Raw genomic sequence first — 23,105 nt, forward strand, 5'->3', positions numbered from 1 at the left:
ATGTTGGCCAGGCTGGTCTCAAACTCCTGACCTCAAGTGATCTGCCTGCCTTGGCCTCCCAAAGTGCTGTGATTACAGGCATGAGCCACTGTGCCTGCCTCTGTAACTTTTTTCAGAGTCATTTGCAAGTAAGTTGCAGGCGTAATGTCCCTTTACTTAAGGGGGCATTATTTGCTAGATTGCATCTCTGATACGTATAGAGCATATTTGTGAATCTAAGTAAGAAGAAGGAACAAGATACATTCTAAAAACAAGGACATTCGCCAAAGTGCAATTACTGAAATCAGGAGATTAACATAGAGACAGTGCAATTGTCTCATCTATGGAACTTACTCAGATTTTGCCAGTTGTCTTACTGATAGATGTCTTTTGTAGCAAAGGAAAACATTTTTACTTTTATTTATTTACTTTTATTTATTTTTTTAAAACATACTTACTTTTATTTATTTTTTTTGGCTTTAGGATGAGTCCAAGATCACATCTTATGCTTAATTGTCTCTTAGTCTCCTTTAGTCTAGAAGTTCTTTGGCCTCTGTCTCATGTTCTTAACTCTTTAAAGATTACAGGCCATTTATTTTGCAGAAGGACCTTGACTTTTTTTTCCCTGGTGTTTCTTCATGCGTAGCTTTAGGTTGTACATTTTGGGCATGAAAGGTATGGTGTTCTTCTTATTGTATCTTCTCAGGAACATTATCTATTTTTCCCATTACAGGTGACACTAATTTTGTTTTCTTGGTTAAAATCATGTGTTCCAGGTTTCTCCAAGAAAGTTACTATTCTTCTTTGTAATTAGTCAGTACTTTATGGGAGATACTTTGAGACTATGTAAATATCCCATTTCTCATTAAACCTTTACCCAATGATTTTAGTGGCCATGGATGATTCTTGCCAGAAACAATTTCCACTGTGACAGTTGCCAAACTGATGATCAGTTTTTAAAAATTGACAGTTAGGGCAGGAGCAATAATTTTTTCAGTTGCTAGATTGTTTCTGTGACACTTAGAACATATTTGTGAATACTAAATAAGGTGAAGGTATGAGATATCTTGGGGTCTCTCCTTTTTAAAAAATAACAGGTTTTATTTTCTCTGAAGCTTTTATAGTCTTTATTATGTCTGGAGCAAAGATGATTTATCAAGAAACTATACTGCAAGATTTTGGAGTTTTTTCCGTATGAAATGTTGAGATAGCAAAGTTGACATTCTGCTCAGCATTTTTCATAGGATGTGAGTAACTTCCTAATTAGGTTTTTATCTTGATGACTCCTGTGGAGTTTTTCACAGTCTGGATTTTGCTAAATGCAACCTCATGATATCTTTTAACATGTTTCTCTGTCCCCTGAAGTTCTTGAAAATTGTTAGATTTAGATTTTTGGTCAAGATTCAGAGTGTTTCTCTCTCGCTCTCCCCCATTCCTTCTTTCCTTTTTAACTTATTTTTGCAAGACTGCTTCATATAATAGATGTTGTTTTCCATCAGAGACACTGATTGTCTCTCTGTGATGTCAGCAGCTACTAATTATCAGCACACACATCCTTTACCTCATTCACAGTTTCAAAATGATGATAGTCTATTTGTATCATTCCCTTGTCTATCAGTTATAATATTTTTTAAAAGAGAAACTACCCCTCACCAACTCTTTAGTTACCTCAGATCAGAGGTCAGCAAACTAAAGTCTACAGGCTAAGACCAGTTTGCCACTTTATTTTATAAATAAAGTTTTATTAGAACACAGCTATATTCATGCATTTGCATATTGTTTAGGGCAGCTTTGGGGCACTACAAGGTGCTCAGTTAATTAGCTGTGATTGAAGCCATATGTGGCTCACAGAGCTGGAAAGATTTTCTATCAGGCCCTTTGCAGTAAAAATTTGCTGTCCCTTGTTTTAGATCATATGGGGAAAGCAATTTAAATTCCTTATTCTTTCCCTTTATATACCAGTTTCCTCCTGGTGTCATGGCACCCTGTAAAGGTGACCAGTGAAGCTTAAGGATAAAATATTATTATGAAATAGATTTAAACCTGCTTAATGTCTTTCAATCCATTTGCAATTATTATCCTATTGATACCCAAACTGTCCCACCTTTAGTCTGCTGGAGCCTCTTCAGGCTGGCTCCTGAGTCCTTGTGACACAATCCTGCTGGTCTTGGATGCTTCTCTGCTTGCTGGTCTGGTAGGATAGTCCAGGCACACCTTGTACATTTGTTGTCCCAGACCAGGAGATGGCCATTTCTAGAAGGAGTTCTGTCTTCTTTTAATGGAAAATGTTACTTACAGACCACTGTCTGAACCCTAGGGTTGCATATATAGCTACTAAAGGTTATTGTGTTTAATGTTGTGAGTGCACTAAGCAGTTCTGTAGAGACTAGAGGTAGAATATAATATGCCTATTGTAATTTTAAAACAGTAAGCATTTATTTGCTCTAAAAGGATATACCATTCTCTCTCTTTTTTTTTTTTTTTGAGACAGAGTTTCGCTCTGTCGCTGAGGCTTGAGTGCAGTGGCACAATCTTGGCTCACTGCAACCTCTGCCTCCCAAGTTCAAGCAATTCTCCTGCCTCAGCCTCCCAAGTAGCTGGGATTACAGGCGCACACACCTCACCCAGCTAGTTTTAGTAGAGATGGGGTTTCACCATGCTGTTCAGGCTGGTCTTAAACTCTAGACCTCAGGTGAACTGCCCACCTCGACCTCCCAAAATGCTGGGATTACAGGTGTGAGCCACCACGCCTTTTTTTTTTTTATTCTTTTTTTTATTCTCTTTTTTAAAATGTACTCTTAATATTGGTGATTCTGTTCATCAGTCCCCCTACTTAATAATTGTATAATTTTACATGATAATTGCTTTCTACATAAAATTAATATTTTTCATGCTTATATTTTACTCTTTCAACAAAAAATAAGCATACATATTTCTACCAACTTATACATTTCAACAGGTGAGGGTCACAAGGAGATTTTCACTTGAGTTGCACGTGGAATGTTTACCTATTTTTGAAAGGGCATGCTCAGATAATGACAGCAGTTTTGAACAACATGCTTCATTTCCTTAGTTCTCACATTGCTACATGGATGAGATATGTTGGTCATCTATGTGATCACATCATCATCGATCAGGCAGAAGTTCAGGCCTTCTGAAGAGTCATGCTAAACCTGGATAACAGATTTCCATTGACTAGTGTAGGCTGAAGCCATATTTTGATGTATTTCCAGGATCTACCTCATAGTTGCAAAGATTAAATAAGGTTGCATATAAGCATGTAGAACAGTGCCTGGCACACACAGCAAGGGCTTTGTTAAGATAAACTCATTATCTGTTTTAGCGGTCCTGGCTTTCAGGATCTTGCTAGCCTCTATAATGTTTTTTTTTTTTTGGAGATGGAGTCTTGCTCTGTCACCCAGGCTGGCGTGCAATGGTGCGATCTGGGCTCACGCAAGCTCCACCTCCCAAGTTCACGCCATTCTCCTGCCTTAGCCTCCCAAGCAGCTGGGACTATAGGCGCCTGCCACCACGCCTGGCTAATTTTTTGTATTTTTAGTAGAGACGGGGTTTCACCGTGTTAGCCAGATGGTCTCCATCTCCTGACCTCGTGATCCGCCCACCTCGGCCTCCCGAAGTGCTGGGATTACAGGTGTGAGCCTCCGTGCCCAGCTAGCCTCTATAAAATTTAATCTCTACACTGCACTATTCCTAGGACACTTTCTTATGTTTAATTTTGGATTGCTAGTTTTCTAGAATTCATATTCTTAAGGATCCTGGCTGTCCTGTTTCTCTTTTGATGATCATTGTCCCTAACACCATTCTCTGCACACAAAGTCTGCCTTCTTTCTGGATATGTGTGAATATCTGTTATGTTTATTTACATTTCCCTCTTTTTTATGCACAGTATGTAATAAACAGCAAAAAACTGTCTTTCTCTTAGACATTTTAGGTTAACAAGAGACATCATTGTTCACTTCGGGTATTTTTCCATGTGTAATTTTTGATAAGTTGCTTGCTAGTGGTTGTTCATTTTTATTTTGCTTTTTATGTAAGTTTTCTCAATTCATCCCAGAATTGAGGCTGTATATCCTTTTAAAAATAAATAAAGCCGAGATCTGTGCTAGAGTTAGAACATTGAATCTGGCTCACTGGTTTGTGTCTGGACTTCCCTTCATCTATGTTACTGGGAGTATGTGAGCAGTTGTAGAGGCCATATCGTTTTATAGGCCTGTGCCAAGGAAAATACTTGAGAATTACATTAGCAACTCCAAGGTATTTTGGCTGCTCTGAGAGGACACATGATAGTTTTCCAGTTATATGAACAAGAGCTTTTGTTTTAAAGTTTCTTATAGGCTGTGAGAACAATAGTGCCTCTTTCAGTGCTTCCCAGAGTAACATCTTTGGGATGTTAATAGGTAGAACATGCTGGGCTTCACTTCTGCAGGACTTCTCAGGCCTTTAACATGCCAGTGAATCTCATAGAAGGGAGTGTATTATGCAAGATTCCTTGGGTTTATTTGGCCAAGGCTTTCCTTGTGTTTGGAATACTACCCCTCCGCCTACTCCCCGTCACGCCATGCGTAAGTCTCACCTCATACTTCCTTGCCTGCCAGCCTTAGATGTGGTTCCCTGCTCTAAGTTCTCGGCTCTCTGTACTTGAGCACATTTCACTGTTGGTAAATATGTGGCCTAATAATGATCTGATCCTCTGGATCCTAAACTCACTGAAGAAGGCAGGCAGTGGGTCTGTTTTATTCCTTCCCTCCTGCATTCTCAGCACCAGACATAAAGAAGGTCATCAAACCAGTGTTTGCCGCCCAGATGAGTGAAGCACTCATAGAACTTTTTTTTTTTGTTTTTGAGACAGAGTTTTGCTCTGTCACTTAGACCAGAGTGCAGTAGCACAGTTTCGGCTCACTGCAACCTCCGCCTCCTGGGTTCAAGTGACTCTCCTGCCTCAGCCTCCTGAGTAGCTGGGACTACAGGCATGTGCCACCACGCCAGCTAATTTTTGTATTTGTAATAGAGATGGGGTTTTACCATGTTGGCCAGGCTAGTCTCAAACTCCTGACCTTGTGATCCTCCTGCCTTGGCCTCCCAAAGTACTGGGATTACAGGCATGAGGCACCACACTCTGCAGAACATTTTTTCTCCAAGTAGCATCTCATGGTGAGAGGTGAAGCCAGCTGGACTTCCTGGGTCAAATGGGGACTTGGAGAACTTTTCTGTCTTACAAGAGGTTTGTAAAATGCACCAATCAGTGCTCTGTAAAAAGGCACCAATCGGTGCTCTGTAGCTAGTTAGAGGTTTGTAAAATGGACCAATCAGCACTCTGTAAAATGGACCAATCAGTATTCTGTAAAATGGACCAATCAGCAGGACATGGGTGGGACAAATAAGGGAATAAAAGTTGGCCACCCCAGCCAGCAGCGGCAACCTTCTCCAGTCCCCTTGTGGAAGCTTTGTTCTTTCGCTCTTCCCAATAAATCTTGTTGCTGCTCACTCTTTGGGTCCGTGCCACCTTTAAGAGATGTAACACTCACTGCGAAGTTCCGCAGCTTCATTCTTGAAGTCAGCCAGACCACGAACCCACCAGAAGGAACCAACTCTGGACACAATGGGACTTGTGTTCCACAGAACCCACTTTGAGAACCATAGATTGGTCTATGGAACTGCTCTATTCTTGGTACTTCATTTTCAAGTACAAATAGCTAGAATACTGTAGATCTTCATAATTCTAGTTAATTTACTTCATGTTTTCAGCTAACAGGGAAATGTTAACTAATTTAAAGATGAGGCTCAGCACTTGAAATAGCTTGTCTTAGTGGCACACAGAGAATCAGCCAGGATTAGAATGTTAATTTCCTGATACCTGTCCTAGGGCCAGTTACCCACCAGGCCCGTCTGCACCCCACTCTAATGTTGTTAGTTACATAAATAGGAACCAGTGTTTCAGACTGTTGGGGGAGGGGAGAAATCAGATGCCCCTTTGTACACTAATTAACGCAGGCAGAACAAAAGGCCCAGCTTGGTTTTCAAGTTCAAGTTTGGCTCATATGTGGTCCTCAGTGAAGATTATGATCTTGAATAAATTAAAAACAAATGTTAAAGAAGTCATAATGAGGTAAAAAAAAAGGAGTTCAGGATTCTGGTCTTTAAAGACTCGGTAAACAGATTTCTCTTTAAAGCTGATATTCACCTCCCCCCCTCCACTTTACCAGTCCCTCTTCAGAACTCCTGTGTTCCGTCTTCGTGATTATTGTTCATTTTTACTTCAGTGAGCCAAGTGGGTAGGTATGTATGTCTATGGTCTCATGTCGGTGAGCACAAGCCTCATTCACCAAGCTCTGCTGAACTAGGAAAATAGTACATTGAGAAGTCTGGTCAAATCCACTAAGTCAAAGGGATTTGCACATCTGGCAAAATGCCCTCTTCCTCAGGAATGACCACCGCAGCCTGCTGCCCCAGCCCAGCTTCAGCTTCCTTTTCCTCCAGGGTGCTCAAGGCAAGTGTTCGGGGAGGGAGCACACAGAATCCCCCTGTGTTCTTCTCCCCCAGGCCGAGTTCCCAGTACATTCTTGACCAGGGCAGACCAGATGTGGGGAGCTCTGGGGCCCAGTGCATTTATGCATTAAATGGGACTCTGTATGTATATGCCAAATTAGGTCTGCAGGCAGTCTTTACGAGCACAGTAACCATTTTACAGATGTAAAGAAGCTCAAAAGTCCTGTGTATGTTTGCAGTCTCATTCCCTGTAAAGTTTCCATGAGCACATTTCAAGGTCTTTGTACACAGAAATTGAGTTTCTCTGCTCTCAAACCAGCTTACCTCTTCACTGTATCAAAGTTCGCATCGTATTATTCTGTGTGTGTATGTGTGTATGCGCATGCATGCACATGTGTGCATGACGAGTAAGTTCTCAACTTGGGGTGGCATTGTCACCCAGGAGACATTTGGCAATGCCTGGAGATATTTTGGTTAGAAATATTTTGGTTAGACTTGGGTGGGGCTGGGGGCACATTCTGCTAGTATCTAGAGGGTAGAGGTCAGAGATGTTGCTAACCATCTTACAATGCATAGGATGATTCCTCACAACCAAGAATTATCTGGCCCCAAATGTCCATAGCCGAGGCTGGGAATCCCCGGTGTACATAGACACATACATAAAAATATATTCAGTATATATTTATTTACTGGAAGAGGCCTTAGAGATACCATTTGAATTTTAGTTATAGTTGAGGAAACTGAGGCTCAGAGAGGTGAACAGAGTTCCTAATATCACAAAGCTCTGGAGAAGCATAGCAGGCCCGGAACCTGGGCTTCTGGCTTCTCTGAACAGTACTTTTTGCAGGGATAATAGTTCTTTCTGAACTACTGCTAGATTAAGAACCCTCATTCTTTGGGTGTTCTCTGTGTCCCAGAGGAATATTGCATACATTACTTTGTTTAGTCCTCAGAATGACCCTGCAAGTAGGAACTGGTTATTCTTCCTTTAGTCAAGAGGAAATCAAGACCCAGAGAGGTCAAGATCCTTGCCTGAGGCCATTCAGCCTGGGGCAGGGACTGGCTTGGAAATCAGATTTACCCAGCCCCTACCATGTGGCACCACCTCCCCCAGGGCCATGCTGACAGCTTCTGTAAGCCTGAGGGACAAGGCAGTGAAGATGCTGAACTGGGGACCCAGGGGTTCCTTCCAGTAGTTGTATTCTGAAGGTCCAGTTGGGAAATGGTTAATAATGCCTGATCCTTGTCCCTAAGAGGCCCTGAGCTATTGAACCCATAGGGTTTTCGGGTCTGCAGCCCTTGCTTAGGAGGCCTCTGGGTGAAGAGCAGGAATGATGGTGGCCAGTCTACCTGCAAGGACCAGAGGAACTGGGTAGGGGTAGGACGGAGGGGCCCTGACTGGCTCTCCTGCCTTCCCCTCCCCTCCTCTCCCTCCTTCCCTCCTTGAGGAAGGTCTCAGGTTAGTGGGAGGTGAGGGGCAATTAGTGGTAATTGTTCATCATTTGTGCAGATGGGGCATGGCTTTTAGAGGTGCCTTCTGGGATGGAGAGAGCCTGGGAACTCAGAATGCTACATGGTGGACAGAGGAAAGCAGGTATTTCCAGGGAAGGAGGAAGGTGTGGGGTTGCTCCTGGGAAGGTCAGCTTTACCTACTCCCGGCCATAGTAGTGTAAGGTACTGGCTGAGTGGGCAGAAAGTGGGGCAGGGGCTAGGAGAGCTGATGGCAAGTATGGTGCATGGCCCTCAACGTCCACCCCAGTCTAGTCCAGGACTCCTGCTCTGGCTTCTGCAGCCAAACCCGAACAACAGACTGGTAAATGACTTCATTTAGCTTCCTGTGCCCACCAGCATGGCGCTTTAGAACACAGGAGACCCAGTCCCCTCTGGGAGTCTCCTCTCTCCCCTCTCCTTTTGGGTCTGGTGTCCGGGAGACCACGCACATGACTCCTTGTGAAGCTGAAGCCAGTCCAGAACTCCGAGGCCCAAATCCCTGCGGGCTGTTTTAGTGCCTATTCAGTGTATTTTGTCTTGGGGTGATATGAGCCTGTTTAAAAATAATGTCTGCCCAAACTCTTGCCTAAGAGAGGTTTGGGGGCAGAAAGAAAGCTCACATTTGAGTCCTAAGAAAAATCATCGTGTCTCGATTGCCAGAATCACTATAGCTCAGGCCAGCTTAGTTTTGGGGGTGTGATAAAGTTTTTATCTCTTTTGGAAAAAAACTCCTGGGATTTTCTATCATGGATATATCTTTCATCTATATGTCCAGCTTTAAGAAAATGTGATTATGCCTCGCTGTAAGTGGATAATTGAGCAGAACAGCATGCTCATTTCTCTCTGTCAGGCCTCAGGTGAAGCCCAGCCCTTTGGAGGTGGTCCAGGCCCTGTGGCCACAGCTTACCTACTGAAGGGCCTCCTGGTACCGCCACAAGCTGAGACCCAGCCACACTTTCTGTTTGTCCTCAGAAGGTTTGCTACACCCTAACATAGATCTCTGCTACTGAAAAATGTGTCTTTAAATCCACCTGTATTTCCATCTCTGATTACAAATTGTCGTGACCCCAGGCAAGCTGCTGTCTCAGAGTTGGCTGCAAGGATGTTGAAGCATAATCCAGCTTTGTGGTAGAGGAGGGCTTCGCAGCACCCTGGATGGTGGGGTTCAGCCTTGAATCAATAAATAGCAGCAGGCTCCGGCTTCAGTAAAAGGGGAGTCCTGGACCAAGAGAGATTGGCGTTTGAGACAGGAAACACTTCCTGGTGTTCTTGCAGTGTCTGCGACTTCTTGCCAGCCTTTTAGGCCTTTCCTAGTTTACAGGCCGCCCCCTCGAGCCTACGTTCTCCTCCTGATGGTGCCCGTGCTCTCCGGGCTCCCTGGGCAGACCATTCACCTTGGGAACCTGGACTCCTGCTCAGCCTGCAGCTTCTGTAGGTTTAGCTGTCTGTTGGTTGCTCTGGGCTACTCAGGGACCAGTTGTGCAGGCACTGTCCTCTTTTGGCCTTTCTCCCGGCCTTACCAAGTTATGGTGGTTGTCTGCATGCCCAGTGAAACCTTCTGCAGAAAGGTCCAGGAAGGACACACATTGGCTGCCTGCACTTGGGAAAATCTGACGGAATGTGAAGGGAAACAGGTTGGCAGTTCCTGATGCCTTCCAGACCAGTGCCTGCCCTCTCCTCTGCTTGTGGTACAGGCCCTTTGACCTATTGGAGATGGGAGAAGCCCCAAAGAAATTCAGGATCACTTTCAGGCTTCCTTGACCCAAGGCCTGTGGGAAGGCTTGTGCCCTGGGATGCTTGCGGTAAAATGTAACATCTGGCCTTCTCTGAGTCCCTCTCACTGCAGACCTGGCCTGACATCCTGCTGGCCTTGCTGGTTTCCTTCTGCCGCTCATGAAGTCCCTCCTTGCTGGCTTTCTCCTGTGCCAAGGGGGCCCAGCTTCCTCCCCAAGCATCTCTGTTGCTTCCCCCTTTGCCTGGCTCCCTCCTCTCCCCAGGCTCCCTGACGGATGGCCACTGGCTCTGTAGGTTTCACAGGCACCTGGGACACTGTCACACGGTGGGGGAGTTTGCGCCATGTCCCATCTCCAGCCAATGCTTTTCTCCCTCTACCTAAAGGCTTTTTTCCTTTCAAAAATTTTAAATTAGCATACAGAAAGATTGAGTCTTTGGGTATACAGTTTACCAGTTTTTAACACATGTACCAATTCATGTAACCACCACTATACTTCCAAATTCCTAAAATCTCCTGTGCCACTCCTTTGTAGTCATGCCCCCTTCCCCCTGGCAACCACTGCTCTGTTCTCCAACATTCCAACAAAGATTTTTTTGGCCACATTGTGTGCATCTTCTGAGAAATGTTGTTGGTACCTTCGGACGTAGAATAAAGACATGCAAATCACCTCTACTCTCCTGAAGCCTCCCATCTTCCTTGGGATCATAGGCATATGTCACCACGCCCAGCTAATTTTTGTATTTTTGGTAGAGATGGCGGTTCACCCTGTTGGCCAGGTTGGTCTTGAACTCCTGACCTCAGGTGATCAGCCTCCCAAAGTGCTGGGATTGCAGGTGTGAGCCACTGCTCCCCGCCTTATTTTTTGAAGTCTTGGTACACCTTTTTAAAAAAAGAAGCAGCAGGCTGGGTGCAGTGGCTCACACCTGTAATCCTAGCACTTTTGGAGGCCGAGGTGGGAGGCTCCTTGCTTGAGCCCAGGAGTTCCAGACCAGTCTGAGCAACATGGCGAAACCCCATCTCTACAAAAAGTACAAAAATTAGCCCGGTGTGGTAGCAAGCCCCTGTAGTCCCAGCTACTCAGAGGCTGAGGTGGGAGGATCACTTTTACTTAGGTAAGCAGGCGTTGCAGTGAGCCTAGATGTGCCCCTGCACTCCAGCCTGGGGGACAGAGCAGGACTCTGTCTCAAAAGGAAAAAAAAAAGCAGCAGCTTAGTTTTGTTCCAGAAGATTATTTGCAAACGTCAGTAAGAATCCATGCATCATTCCTGTTTAATCGGTGTAAAACAAGGGTGCTGTCGGGGTCTGTCCGTGTGGAGGAATGAGGACCACTGTCCATTGGCCCACAGATACATGCATGCCCTTAGTGGGTCGGCTTCTGGGAATACACCAGCGTCTGTAGAGCTAAGGATTTACCATATGCCTTGTCCTCAGAAAAATCCGCTTCCCTTGCCCATGTCGCCCTGATTACTGTAACAGCTTCAACGCATGAACCAGATTGTTCTCATTTAATGAAGTGTTGACTCTGGGGTCTCCAGGATAACTTGCAGTTGCCCAATTTCCTTGTGAATTTTCAGGTTCTCAGTGGTTTGGAGACATGAATGAACTCAGGATATTTTTTAAGGTAAATAAAGTCTGTGAAGTGTGATTTACTTTCTTGGTTTTTGGCGCCAGAACTTGAAGTGATGGGTCCTAGCTTGAGGGGCACGGAAGTCAGTCTGAAGGCTGCAGTTATCTTTGCAGGAGGAAGAAGCTGGGCTCTGAGCTGTAAGAGAGGTGCTTCGGGGCCAGTGGGGCTGCTTCACTGAGCTGGGAGCTCTCCTGCCCGCCCGGGGCTTGCTTCCCTGCCTCCTGGGATGGGGATGGCTGGCCTCAGAGGAAGGGAAAGATTGCTGTTGGCAACCCTGCGGTGTTGGTCTCTGGTCTGGGGAGCCAGGTTAACACGTGAAGCTCGAGGAGCACAGAAGTCCCTGTATCTGTCTTTGTGCAGATTTGGTCCAGGGTAAAAGGATGAGAGTGCCTTTCCACACTGTGGCCTGCGGGTCTGTGGTGATTAACTTGCGGTGGGGCCTGCACTCTAGGGTCATCCACTTGGTCAGGTTGGTGCCAGGATGCTGGCCTGAGAGCAGGAGCCAGGGCTGGAAGCAGGCCTGGGCGTGCCTGGGTCTTTCGAGGGAGAGCTCAGAGGCTTCTGGTGATCAAACAGAGCTGGAGGGGGAGCCAGGGAAACAGTCCCACATGGGAAACAGAGGCTAAGGGTCTAGCGAGGCAGGCCCAGTAGGGCAAGCCAGGTGTTGGGCCACAGGCCTGGTGGTCAGCCCTCAAAAAAGAGGCTTGGAGAGCAGCCCCTTGAAGTTCCCCCAAAAGTTGAGATTAAAAAAAAAAAAAAATCAGAATGCACATGCCTAGCTGGGTGTGGTGATGTGCGCCTGTAGTCCCAGCTACTCTGCAGGCTGAGGCAGGAGGGTTCCTTGAGCCCAGGAGTTTGAGGCTGCAGTGAGCTATGATTACGCCACCGCACCCCACCCTGAGCAACAGAGGGAGACCCTGTCTCAAAAAAAATAAAAAATAAATTAAAAAAAAGAAAGTCTACATGCCTGACTTCTGTGCCCAGAATTTCTGGACATGGGGCCCTGGAACATACATTTATTCAAAGCTCCCTTTTAAAAGTTGGTACACAGGTAGGGTGGCCGCAGTGGGGTCCAGGCTGCTCTGTGGATCCAGGCAGAAGGTAGCCCCTGCTGGAAGGTCAGGCACTACTTTACCCAAGCCAGGCCACCCCTTATTAAACACCAGCTTCACTCAATGGTTCTCAAATTTTCTTGGTCTCTGAAGATGTATTTTCTCTATTTTTAGCCAAATGGAATGATTTTAGTCCATCATGGGTGAAACCTTCTGATATTCTTTAGTCCCCATGGAGGACTTTCTTGTTTCTCCTTTAAGACCATCTCTGGGGTCACGTTGGGTTGCCTTGGCGGTATTTGAGTCTCTGCCACAGGGACACTGATAGATAAGGACCTGAGTTGCGGTATGCCCTGTTTTGTGTAGCAGCTGTCGGTTTGTTTCTGGAATGAGATTGAGCTTCTGGAAGTCTGGGCATTTGGTTCTGATTCACCTTTGAGCTCCTGGCATGGAGAAGCTTTGTAACACAAGCTTCCTGAATTGATGTTTTAGTGAAAGGGAGAAAAGTCCTTTTCAGCTCCCTTTTTCCCACCATTCCCCGCTGTTCATCAGAATTATTCATCCACACATAGCCAGTAAAGGGCGCCGTAGACTGAACCTGTAGGAAACCAGACTCCAGGCAGCTCCAGAGCATGCTCCCCAGAACCACTAAAATAAACACAAAATGCACTCTCGCCGGATTCTGAGAAGGAAAGGCCCTCCAAGGTCGTAGGGTCCAGTGGCTCTCAACCCTGGCTGCACATTTGAATCATCTGGGGAGCTTTTTAGAAATGGTCATGCCCAGCCTCCACCCACAAAGATTTTGATTCAACTGGTCTGGGGTGGGGGCTCAGGCTTTGCTGGAATTTTCTGAAAGCTCCCCAGGGGCTTCTAATATGCAGCCAAGTTTGTAAACCACTGCTCTAGTTGAAAGCTCCTCACTGAATATCTGAATGAAAGGATTAAATAGATCCCTGCCTGGTGAGGTATTGGCCCCCTCCCCCATAAGACCATGGGCTGGTGGTAGAGTTGCTAGCAGTTCATTCCTGGATTCCCTATGCCCCTCCATCACCCAGTCCCATCATCCGACAAACCTACCTCGGACCATCCCTCCTGCCCGACCAGAAGCAGACCCCAAACAGAATCTAATTTCACATCCATCAGTGGGCAAACATTAAAGGATGTGATAAGCTCCAAAGTAAGATCTCCTTGTTTCAGGCCATACGTTTGATGTTGAATATTGTATTTTTGTATTAATTTGTTAGGACTGCCATAACAAAGTACCCCACGCTAGGTGGCTTAAACAACAGAAAGAGTCATTGTCTCACAGTTCTGGAGGCTGGAAGTCCGAGATCAAGGTGTCAGCAGGATTGGTTCCCTCTGAGGCTGTGCGGGAGGGATCTGCTCCAGGCCTCTCTCCTTGGCTTGTAGGGGGCTGCCTTCTCCCTGTGTATTCATACGGTCTTCCCTCTGTGGGTGTCTGTCTCTGTTCCTGCTTTTTATAAGGACAGCAGTCCTATTGGATTAGGGCTTACTCTAATGACCTCATTTAACTTGATTATCTCCTTCTGTGGATACAGGGTCTCCACATAGAATAGGTACATAGTACACCCTGTCTCCACATAAGGTCACCATCTGAGGTGTCCCAGGGGTTAGGATGCCAACATAACTTTTTTTGCTGGGGGTCTGTGAGGGGGATTCAATTCAACCCATAACAAATATCTTCCAAGCTAGCCACTTTGACTGCAGCCTTTAACGGGTAGCTGCATATTTTTTTTCCTTACACCCACTCTTGCCCTTGAGTTGCTCAAAACACGGAGCCCAGGGCTGGTTGCCTATCAGCGTTCAGTGTGAACCTGCCCACTGGCTGGTGTCTGCTCCCTGGCTTCTGGGTACACTCGGAGGATGATTGTTTGCATTCGGGCTCCTCCAGAGATGAATATAATTCAGCATCCCTAATTTCCTCATAGTGGCAGCAGTGGCTGAAGGGAGAGGTGAACTGTGAGGGGTGGGCCCACCTTGCCTGAGATGAAGGCTGGGATCAAGGGCTGGTGTTAAACATCGGCTGGAGCGGATTGTGAAAATCCTTTGGACAAGAGGGATTTGTTTTAAAGAGAGGCTACTTTGGAATGGACATAGATTCTCGCTAGTGAACAGGTGAGGGAGTGGCAGGAATGTGGAGAGGAGGCAGCTTTCCGTTCCCGTGGCTATTCTGTATCAACAGCTGGGGTCAGAGGCTCTCAGCCGGAGTCCACCCACAGACAGAATTCAGGGAAGCTCCAAAAACCTGAATGGAAAGAAATTACATTTTATTTTTACTAACTGAAAATTTGCATTTTCTTCAATTATGAAGGTAGGCTATAAACCACAGGGACATTAACAGTACCCATGACCGTCACCAATAGCAATTGCTATTTTAAAAATGTTTGTGGGTACGTAGTACAGCTATGTATTTATGGGTACATGAAAGCAAAGTTAATTTTTTACAGCATGGTAGAGTCGTTGTAGATGTCTTGATATACTGTTATCCCTAGCATTTCTTAATACTTCAGAATTAAGGTTGTTATGAGATTTGCTGCTAGGTCTTATTTAATATGTTAATTAAATATTACCATGGTGGAATATTTAAAATATTTTGATAACTGCATCTTACTGTAATTGGTTTCCTTTGCAATACTGTGTATTTAATTTGTGCATTAAGCATCATTCTGAGGAGGCCTCTGTGGGCTTCCCTACCCTACTGAGGAGGGGTCTGTGGCACTGACGAGGATAGGGATCCTTGGTTTGCATTTATAGTAACTGTTTTCTGTTCCCAGTCAGTGAATAAATCCTGTAAATGGAGATAACTCTAGATTACAGTCTTGACCATTGCTTGATTTATTAATAAATTTACAGCTCTTCTTTTTGGCTCCTTGAGGCTAAGCCATATGTGTGCATGTGTGTGTGCCAGTGTAGACTAGGGCTTGCCTTCTTTTCAAAGACATCAGAGATTAGGTAGAAGCTTTTGAACAAGCCCAGCCTTAAATCTGCCCTGCAGTCCTGTTGGATCCTTTTTGGGAAAGCTGGTTCCTGTCCCTGGCCAGTCAGTCTCAAGTGAGTGGGGCTGAGAGGAGCTGTGGGCAAAATAACCGCCCACTCCCTCCAGAGTTACATGCCCTGAGACATGAGCTTCTGGGTCACTCTGGAAATGTGCAAACCCTGTTCCAGTGCCCAAGTGGCCTGTGTTGGAGACGCTGAGGCTGGTTGGCTGACAACGCTAAAGCTGGGGTTGGAAGACCTGTTTGGGGCAGCCTGGAAAAACATGTGTGGTGCCAGATCATGGGCCCTGGTTGATGTGAAAATAAAATCTGATATAGATCTAGGTTTATGGAACCTGGTTTGTTTTTTGTTTTATTTCTTATTTTTAAATAATGATAGACTTAGGTAGTTGCAAAAATAGGACATAAGATTCGGGAGAACTCCTTCCTCCAGCTTCCCCAGTGGTGTCATCTTATGTAGCTGAAGTTCAATATCAAAACTAGAACATCGCCACTGGCACATTACTGTTAACTAGACTACAGACCTTCAGTCCTCACCATTCTTCATGTTTTCTGTGTGTGTGTGTGTGTGTGTGTGTGTGTAGTTTACGTGGACAGGTCTATGCAGTTTTATCCCATGTATACATTTGTGTAACTAACACCACAATCAGATACAGAGCTGTTCTATGGAACATATTTTAAAACTTGATCAGGAAGCAAATGGCAATGAGTTTGCATCAGTTCTGTTTAGCCTCAGGCCACAGTGGTGGTTGTAACATCTGCCTCCTGAGTCACCTGTCTGGTCAGCCTTGGGGCTGGAGGTAGTGATTTGACAGTAGGGCCGAGCCCCAGAGCATTTGGAGTCCAGTGCTAGATGGGCTATTTACAGGGCTCAGCCTGGATGTGGAGCACTGCGGCAGGAGTTTTGGGTGCCAGTGGCCTCTTGCTTCACAGGCACAAGCACTCTGGGGTTAGACCTTGGGAGCAGAGTCTGTTTCTCTGGGCTGGAGAGCAGGAATAATGTGAGTGAGGGACAGGGCACAAGGGTACGAGCTGGGTTCTCAAGGGTTCAGAGAAGAGCTCTCAAGGGTTCAGAGAAGAGCTCCAGGCCTCATAGGCAATGAGGGGACAGGTCGGGAATAAATAGAGATGCCCTGACTAGACATGGGAGGCGTGGTAAGGGTTGTAGGGTAAAGTCGTAGCCTGGTGGGCATGAGAGTACCCAGGAGCCCTGCCCCATCCTTCCTATGCACACTGGAACTGACTGTGCTGAGTACAGTCAGATCAGACACCACTGCTGGGCATGGCTTCCTGCAGCCTATAATGTGAGATCCGATTACCACAGTAGATGGGAAGGCATTTGATACAAATCCCAGAGCACACTCAAAACTAAGGTGGTGGTTCTGTCCCAAAGCCGCTCATGTGTCGATTGTCTCTTTAGCACCTCTCAGTTAACCAGGACATCTGATTAAGTGGAAAGCTACATTCTCCAACCACAAAGGATAATAGTGTTCATACCGTGTCTGGGTTTTATGGTTTTAGATATCTGGCAATGCTAGTGCATGTATTTCTATTTTTATTTTTTGTTTGTCGTTTTTTCCAGTTTCCTTGGTTAAAGTTTTTAGCTAGGCACTTACCTTCATAGTCAGAGATAATGCCTGTTCTGCACCTGCAAGTATCCTTCTCCTGCCCCACCTTTTCTCCTGGCTGATTCCAGCAATTTGGGACTGCCTAGGGGGTAAGGGGCTAGCACATAGCACAAAACCAGCTCCCAAGAGCAAGTAGTTGGGTACAACCACTATGGAAAACAGTATGGAGGTTCCTCAAAAAATGAAAAATTAATTAAAATTTAAAGAATTATATGATTGTGCAATCTCATTACTGGGTATATATCCAAAAAAATTGTGAAATCACTGTCAAAGAGACCATCTGTACCCCCACGTTCACTGCAGCACTATTCTCAATAGCCAAGTTACAGAAACAACCTGAGTGTCCATCGACAGATGGATGGCTAAAGGAAATGTGGGCTCTGCACACAATGGAATATCATTCAGCTTTTTAAAATAAGGAGCAGGGCATGGTGGTTCATGCCTGTATTCCCAAGCACTTTGGGAGGCCGAGGCAGGCAGATCACTTGAACCCAGAAGTTCATGACCAGCCTGGCCAACACAGTGAGACCCCGGCAAACACGGTGAAACTCCGTCTCTACTAAAAATGCAAAAAAACTAGCCGGGCGTGGTGGCACGCGTCCGTAGTTCCAGCTACTCGGGAGACTGAGGTGGAAGGATCACTTGAGCCCAGGAGTTCGAGGCTGCAGTGAGCTGAGATCCTGCCACTGTACTCCAGGTTGGGCGACAGAACGAGACCCTGTTTCAAAAAAATAAATAAGGAGAAGGAAATCCTGCTGTTTGTGACAACAAATGGATGGACCTGGAGGACATTATGCTAAGTGAAATAAACTAGTCACAGGGCAAATATTATATGATTCTACTTATATGTGGAATCAAAAATAGTCAAACTTAATAGAACGTTGGTTGCCAGGGAATGGGGGAAGAAGGAAATGTGTTGTTCAGTGGGTGTAAAGTTACACATATGAGATGAGTCAAGTCTACAGCTTTGCTGTACAACATAGTGCCTCTAGTTTAGAGTTGGGCACTTACAATTTTATTAAGAGGGTAGATCTCATGTTAAGTGTTCTTACCAAACACACACACACACACACACACACACACACACACACAAGCAAAGGGACACATGGAAGCTTTTGGAGGTGATGATATGTTTATTACCCTGACATGGTGATGGTATCTTGGCTGTATGCACATGTTCAAACTCATGAAATTATCTATATTAAATATGTGCAGTTTTTTGGTATACCAATCATATCTCAACAAAACTGTAAAAAAAAAAAAAAAAAAAAGTAAGTGTGGGAAGGGAACAGTGAAGATGGAGAAGGAGGGGTAGGGGTGGTTTAACCAGGCAGGCCCCACACTGTCCCTGAGGGGGACATCCCAGGTAGTATGGGGGTGTTGGAGAGCTGGGGAGCTGGGTGCTGCCGAGTCTGAGCACCATCCACTGCCTGGTAGAGCTGCGTGGACTGAACCTGGGAGCTGCAGCCCCAGGCAGGCTATCAGAGGAGGGCCACAGGTCCATCTCCATCTGTAAATACAACTTTTTTTTTTTTTTTTTTTGAGACAGAGCCTTACTCTGTCATCCAGGCTGGCGTACAGTGGCGCGATCTTGGCTCACTGCAACCTCCACCTCCCGGGTTCAAATGATTCTCCTGCCTCAGCCTCCTGCATAGCTGGGACTACAGGCTCCCACTACCACGCCCGGCTAATTTTTGTATTTTTAGTAGAGACAGAGTTTCACCATGTTGGTCAGGCTGGTCTCAAACTAATGACCTCAAGTGATCCACCCACCTCAGCCTTCCAAAGTGCAGGGATTACAGGTGTGAGCCATTGCACCCCGGCTAAATATGATTTTTGAAACTAAACTTGTGTCAGGAGGACAGGGTTGCTGCAATCCCAGGACAGAATAAATCTGATTGAGAACCTCCTGCCTCTATTTCCTCCATTCAACTTCCCTTGCCCATTAGTATCAGTTTCATCTTCCAAAAACACCATCATTTCATAACTTCATTTCTGGGAAAGCCACAATTGCTGCTTTTCACTTCACACACCAAGTCTAAACTTCCCTGTGTAACTCTCAAAGCTTTCCCCGTCTGATCTCACTGTGTCAGGTCAGCCTTCCTTCTTAGCAGTCCTTCATTCAGCAGTCTTTGAACCTTCCCCATTGAACATACCTAGTGCACTTCTACGTCCTTCCAGACTCTACCCCGCAGCGTGCTGGCCTATCAACATTGGCTTTGATGACCTGACCTGAGCTCCAGATTAGCCTGCTGTCTGCAGTTTCTTTTCTTTTTTTCTTTCTTTCTTTTTTTTTTTAATGAGATGGAGTTTTGCTCTATTGCCCAGGCTGGAGTACAGTGGTGCAGTCATAGCTCACTGCAACCTCAAACTCCTGGGCCCAAGTGATCCTCCCATCTCAGCCTCCCAAAGTACATATTTTCTCATATGTACCTCACAATCGAACACAATTGCCTTATTATAGGATGTATTGTCTTAAAACTGCTACATGTCATTTATCTATGTGTGATTAGTGAACAAGATGAAGCATATTGTGTTGGTCCAATTGTTTCAGTGCAGAGGCCTTGTCTCCCTAGCCAGGGGGAGGGGAGGGACTTTTAACCAAGGTTGCATTTTTTGGTCTGCCTTGGGCACCTGTGCTGCCATGTACCTGCATCTGTGCTGGCTGGGTGACAGTACAACCAGCTCCCATGATGCAGGGCCACACAGCCCTGGTCTGCGTTCTTCCTTGGCAGACTCTTCCAGCACAGACTGGAATTTATAGTTATGGTAGTCATTAGCCTGGAATGCAAGGGGCTGGCAATCAGGATTGTTTAAGCTAATGTTTAGGTTTTACTTGGGCACAAGATAGTTGAACTCATTTTGAGATAACTGTGAAAGATCCAAATTGAAAAAGAAGAGCCAACAATACTTTCTTGTTACTAAAAGTTGATATCGCATAAACCTGCTTTCTGCAAACTTGGATCTAGAGCATGACAAGATAGCCTTGAAAGATGAATATTTCAGAGAAAGAGGAGGATGAGATCCCAAGGGCCAGCAGTGTGCTCACTCTCGGGAATAGCTCCTGCAGCCCAGTGAGTAGAGTTGTGTACCCTGCCTTCCCTTCCTTGTGGAGCTGACTTCGCTCTGCTAGGTCATCTTAGGGTTGGGGCAGAGACTGTATCTTCCATAGGTGGATTTCATTTTCAGAAGCATCAAGCCTGGCATTTTCAACAAAGTGAGCAATCTTTGACTGTAAAATCAAGTCAATTTTGGAGGAATAAAAGTCATACATATTCATCAAAAGAAAATTGAGCAATATAGAAAATTGAGATATAAAAAAATTTAAGGAACAAATAGCTATGCTCAGGGTTTGGAGTGCCAAATCATGGGTTTGTTCCTGGTGCCATGTCACTGTGTTCTAAAACAAGCCAGAGCCTCCAATGATAATCAGTAGCTCTTCCTTGGTTCCTTTTGCCACTGCCTTCCTGCTGTTATCCAAAGACTTCTTCCCGGCTTCCGCCTACCCCGCCTGGGCTGCCAGACCAGAAGCGCTCCGTTCTACCTGGATTCTGCTCCTCTGGGTTGGAACCCGGGCGCTGCCAAGATGCCGGCTTACCACTCTTCTCTCATGGATCCTGACACCAAACTCATCGGAAACATGCCACTGTTACCTATCAGAAGTCAATTCAAAGGACCTGCACCCAGAGAGACAAAAGATATAGATATTGTGGATGAAGCCATCTATTACTTCAAGGCCAATGTCTTCTTCAAAAACTATGAAATTAAGAATGAAGCTGATAGGACCTTGATATATATAACTCTCTACATTTCTGAATGTCTGAAGAAACTCCAAAAGTGCAATTCCAAAAGCCAAGGTGAGAAAGAAATGTATACATTGGGAATCACTAATTTTCCCATTCCTGGAGAGCCTGGTTTTCCACTTAACGCAATTTATGCCAAACCTGCAAACAAACAGGAAGATGAAGTGATGAGAGCCTGTTTACAACAGCTAAGGCAAGAGACTGGACTGAGACTTTGTGAGAAAGTTTTTGACCCTCAGAATGATAAACCTAGCAAGTGGTGGACTTGCTTTGTGAGGAGACAGTTCATGAACAAGAGTCTTTCAGGACCTGGACAGTGAAGGGAACCCGGGCAGCCACCGTCTCCAGAGCCCTGGGCAGCATTTTCCAGTGAGATGTACACAATCTTTTGCCTTTATTTCGTAAATTTTTATACAGAAGAGAGAAGAGCATGTCTTTACTTGAAAAACTCTTGATTGGTAATTTGGGTGGGAGACAAGAAAGTGGGTTATCAAGGGTGATTTGAAGTTTTCTGCAGCATTAAGCTGGCACTTAATAAGAATAAGTCATAATAAAGAAATTTCTAACATTCCATGTAAGAAAAACAAACAAACAAAAAAGACTTCTTCCCTTATTGTAAAGGGAGAGGGTTCTCTCTGATTCTTCCTCTCTCTCTCTCTCGCTCTTTCTCTCTCTCTCTTTCTCTCTCTCTGCTAATTGGAGAAACTTCTGTTTCATAAAGATCTTAGTACCTGGACATCCCAGGAAAGAAAAATGGTGCCCAGGAAACCCACTCAGAGTGGAGTTTTGAAAGTGAGTTTTTCCTGTCTGCCCAGGAAGCCAGCACATAGTAGGTGTGATGTAGTCTCCCTTGCTGCAGCCACTCCCCGACTGGAACCACAACAGGAGGACAACAGGTGGGCTATGGACAAAAGAATTTCCTTGGATTTTCCTGCCTAGGGACATCTTGGAAAATGCACATCTTGAAATTAGTTCTGTAGCCACTTGTCAAATGAGTAATTAGGCTGTTGGTGTTTTAGACTGGGAAGGTGCCTGTTCTCATGCTGCTAATAAAGACATACCTGAGACTGGGTAATTTATAAAGAAAAAAGGGTTAATGAACTCACAGTTCCACGTGGCTGGGGAGGACTCACAGCCATAGCAGAAGGCAAAGGAGAAGCAGAGGCACGTTTTACATGGTGGCAGGCAAGAGGGCATGTGCAGGGGAACTACACTTTATAAAATCGTCAGATCTCGTGAGATTTATTCACTATCACGAGAACAGCACGGGAAAGACCTGCCATCATGATTCAGTTACCTCCCACCGGCTCCCCTCCATGACTCGTGGGAATTATGCGAGCTACAATTTGAGATTTAGGTGGGGTCAGAGCCAAACCACATCAGAAGGATTATGTCAATGATTTGGGGTGCCGTTTTAAAATGCACATCCTGGGCTTCACCCCTGTAATTTCTGCTCCAGATAGGACAGGACTGGGAATCCACAAGAACTTCTAGGGTGATTCTGACCACAGCCAGGCTTGACAGCTTTGTGGTGTGTACTGCTAGTCACATGACCGGGCAGTAGACATGAATGAGATGATCTGCCTTTGTCAGAGACCTTCAGAGCTTCTGTTGTGGGTAAATATTGGGAAGGCCAGGCCTCTTCATAGGGTTCATATGAAATAGCCATTTTTATGAGTCTGAAATAGTTGATGGTTAGCAATTCTATGCAGTTTGACTGATAGACCCTGGAAGTGAGGCTGGCTGGGCCTGGAGTTGACCATCTCCTGCCTGGTAGCTTTGCAGCCTTGGCCAAATAATTTGGACTCTCCAAGCCTCCATCTTGCATCTCCAGAATGGGGATTATGACATCTCCTTTGCCAGATTCTTGTAAAGTGTAGAGTTTACCATGTACATGTCAAGTGTCCCTGATACCTCAGTAGCTACTGTTTTTATCCTATTGGGATAAGCATTCCCATCTCCCCCCACCCCATACTGCCCGAAACACATCCCAGGTTACTGCCTGAGTCCTCGTGGACCTTGGGGTGACCAGTTTCTCAGTCTTCACTGCGCCTCAGTGTTCTCCGACACCGTCCAATGAGATGGGCAGTGTCCTCCCCGAGGCCTGTTGGAAATGTCTACTTGACATTGCCTCCAGAATGCCCTGATTACAGCCACATGTCCACCAGGGGAGCCCCGCGGTGCTTCCCACCTCACATCACACTCAGCCATGTCCAGCTTGGTATATCAACAAACATCAGACAATGATGTTAGGGCCATGGGGTGT

General features: G+C 45.5%; 2 protein-coding genes across 2 annotated transcripts in view; both read left to right on the top strand.

Annotated features, from left to right (window-relative positions):
- Window positions 1-23,105, top strand: part of TCF7L1 (transcription factor 7-like 1 (T-cell specific, HMG-box)) — a 179,024-nt gene that overhangs the window by 16,425 nt on the left and 139,494 nt on the right. The window lies entirely within an intron of this gene.
- On the top strand, window positions 20,536-21,412 carry LOC105527529 (actin-related protein 2/3 complex subunit 3). Its single transcript, XM_011963865.1, has one exon. It carries the CDS (start codon window positions 20,623-20,625, stop codon window positions 21,157-21,159), a length of 537 nt encoding a protein of 178 aa, XP_011819255.1. The 5' UTR covers window positions 20,536-20,622; the 3' UTR covers window positions 21,160-21,412.

The sequence above is a fragment of the Colobus angolensis genome, unplaced genomic scaffold, assembly GCF_000951035.1.
Source record: "Colobus angolensis palliatus isolate OR3802 unplaced genomic scaffold, Cang.pa_1.0 Scaffold118, whole genome shotgun sequence".
In the NCBI taxonomy this organism is placed as follows: Eukaryota; Metazoa; Chordata; class Mammalia; order Primates; family Cercopithecidae; genus Colobus; species Colobus angolensis.

Coding starts and splice junctions, on each gene's coding strand:
- LOC105527529 (XM_011963865.1), top strand. CDS start 20,623: ATGCCGGCTTACCACTCTTCTCTCATGGATCCTGACACCAAACTCATC.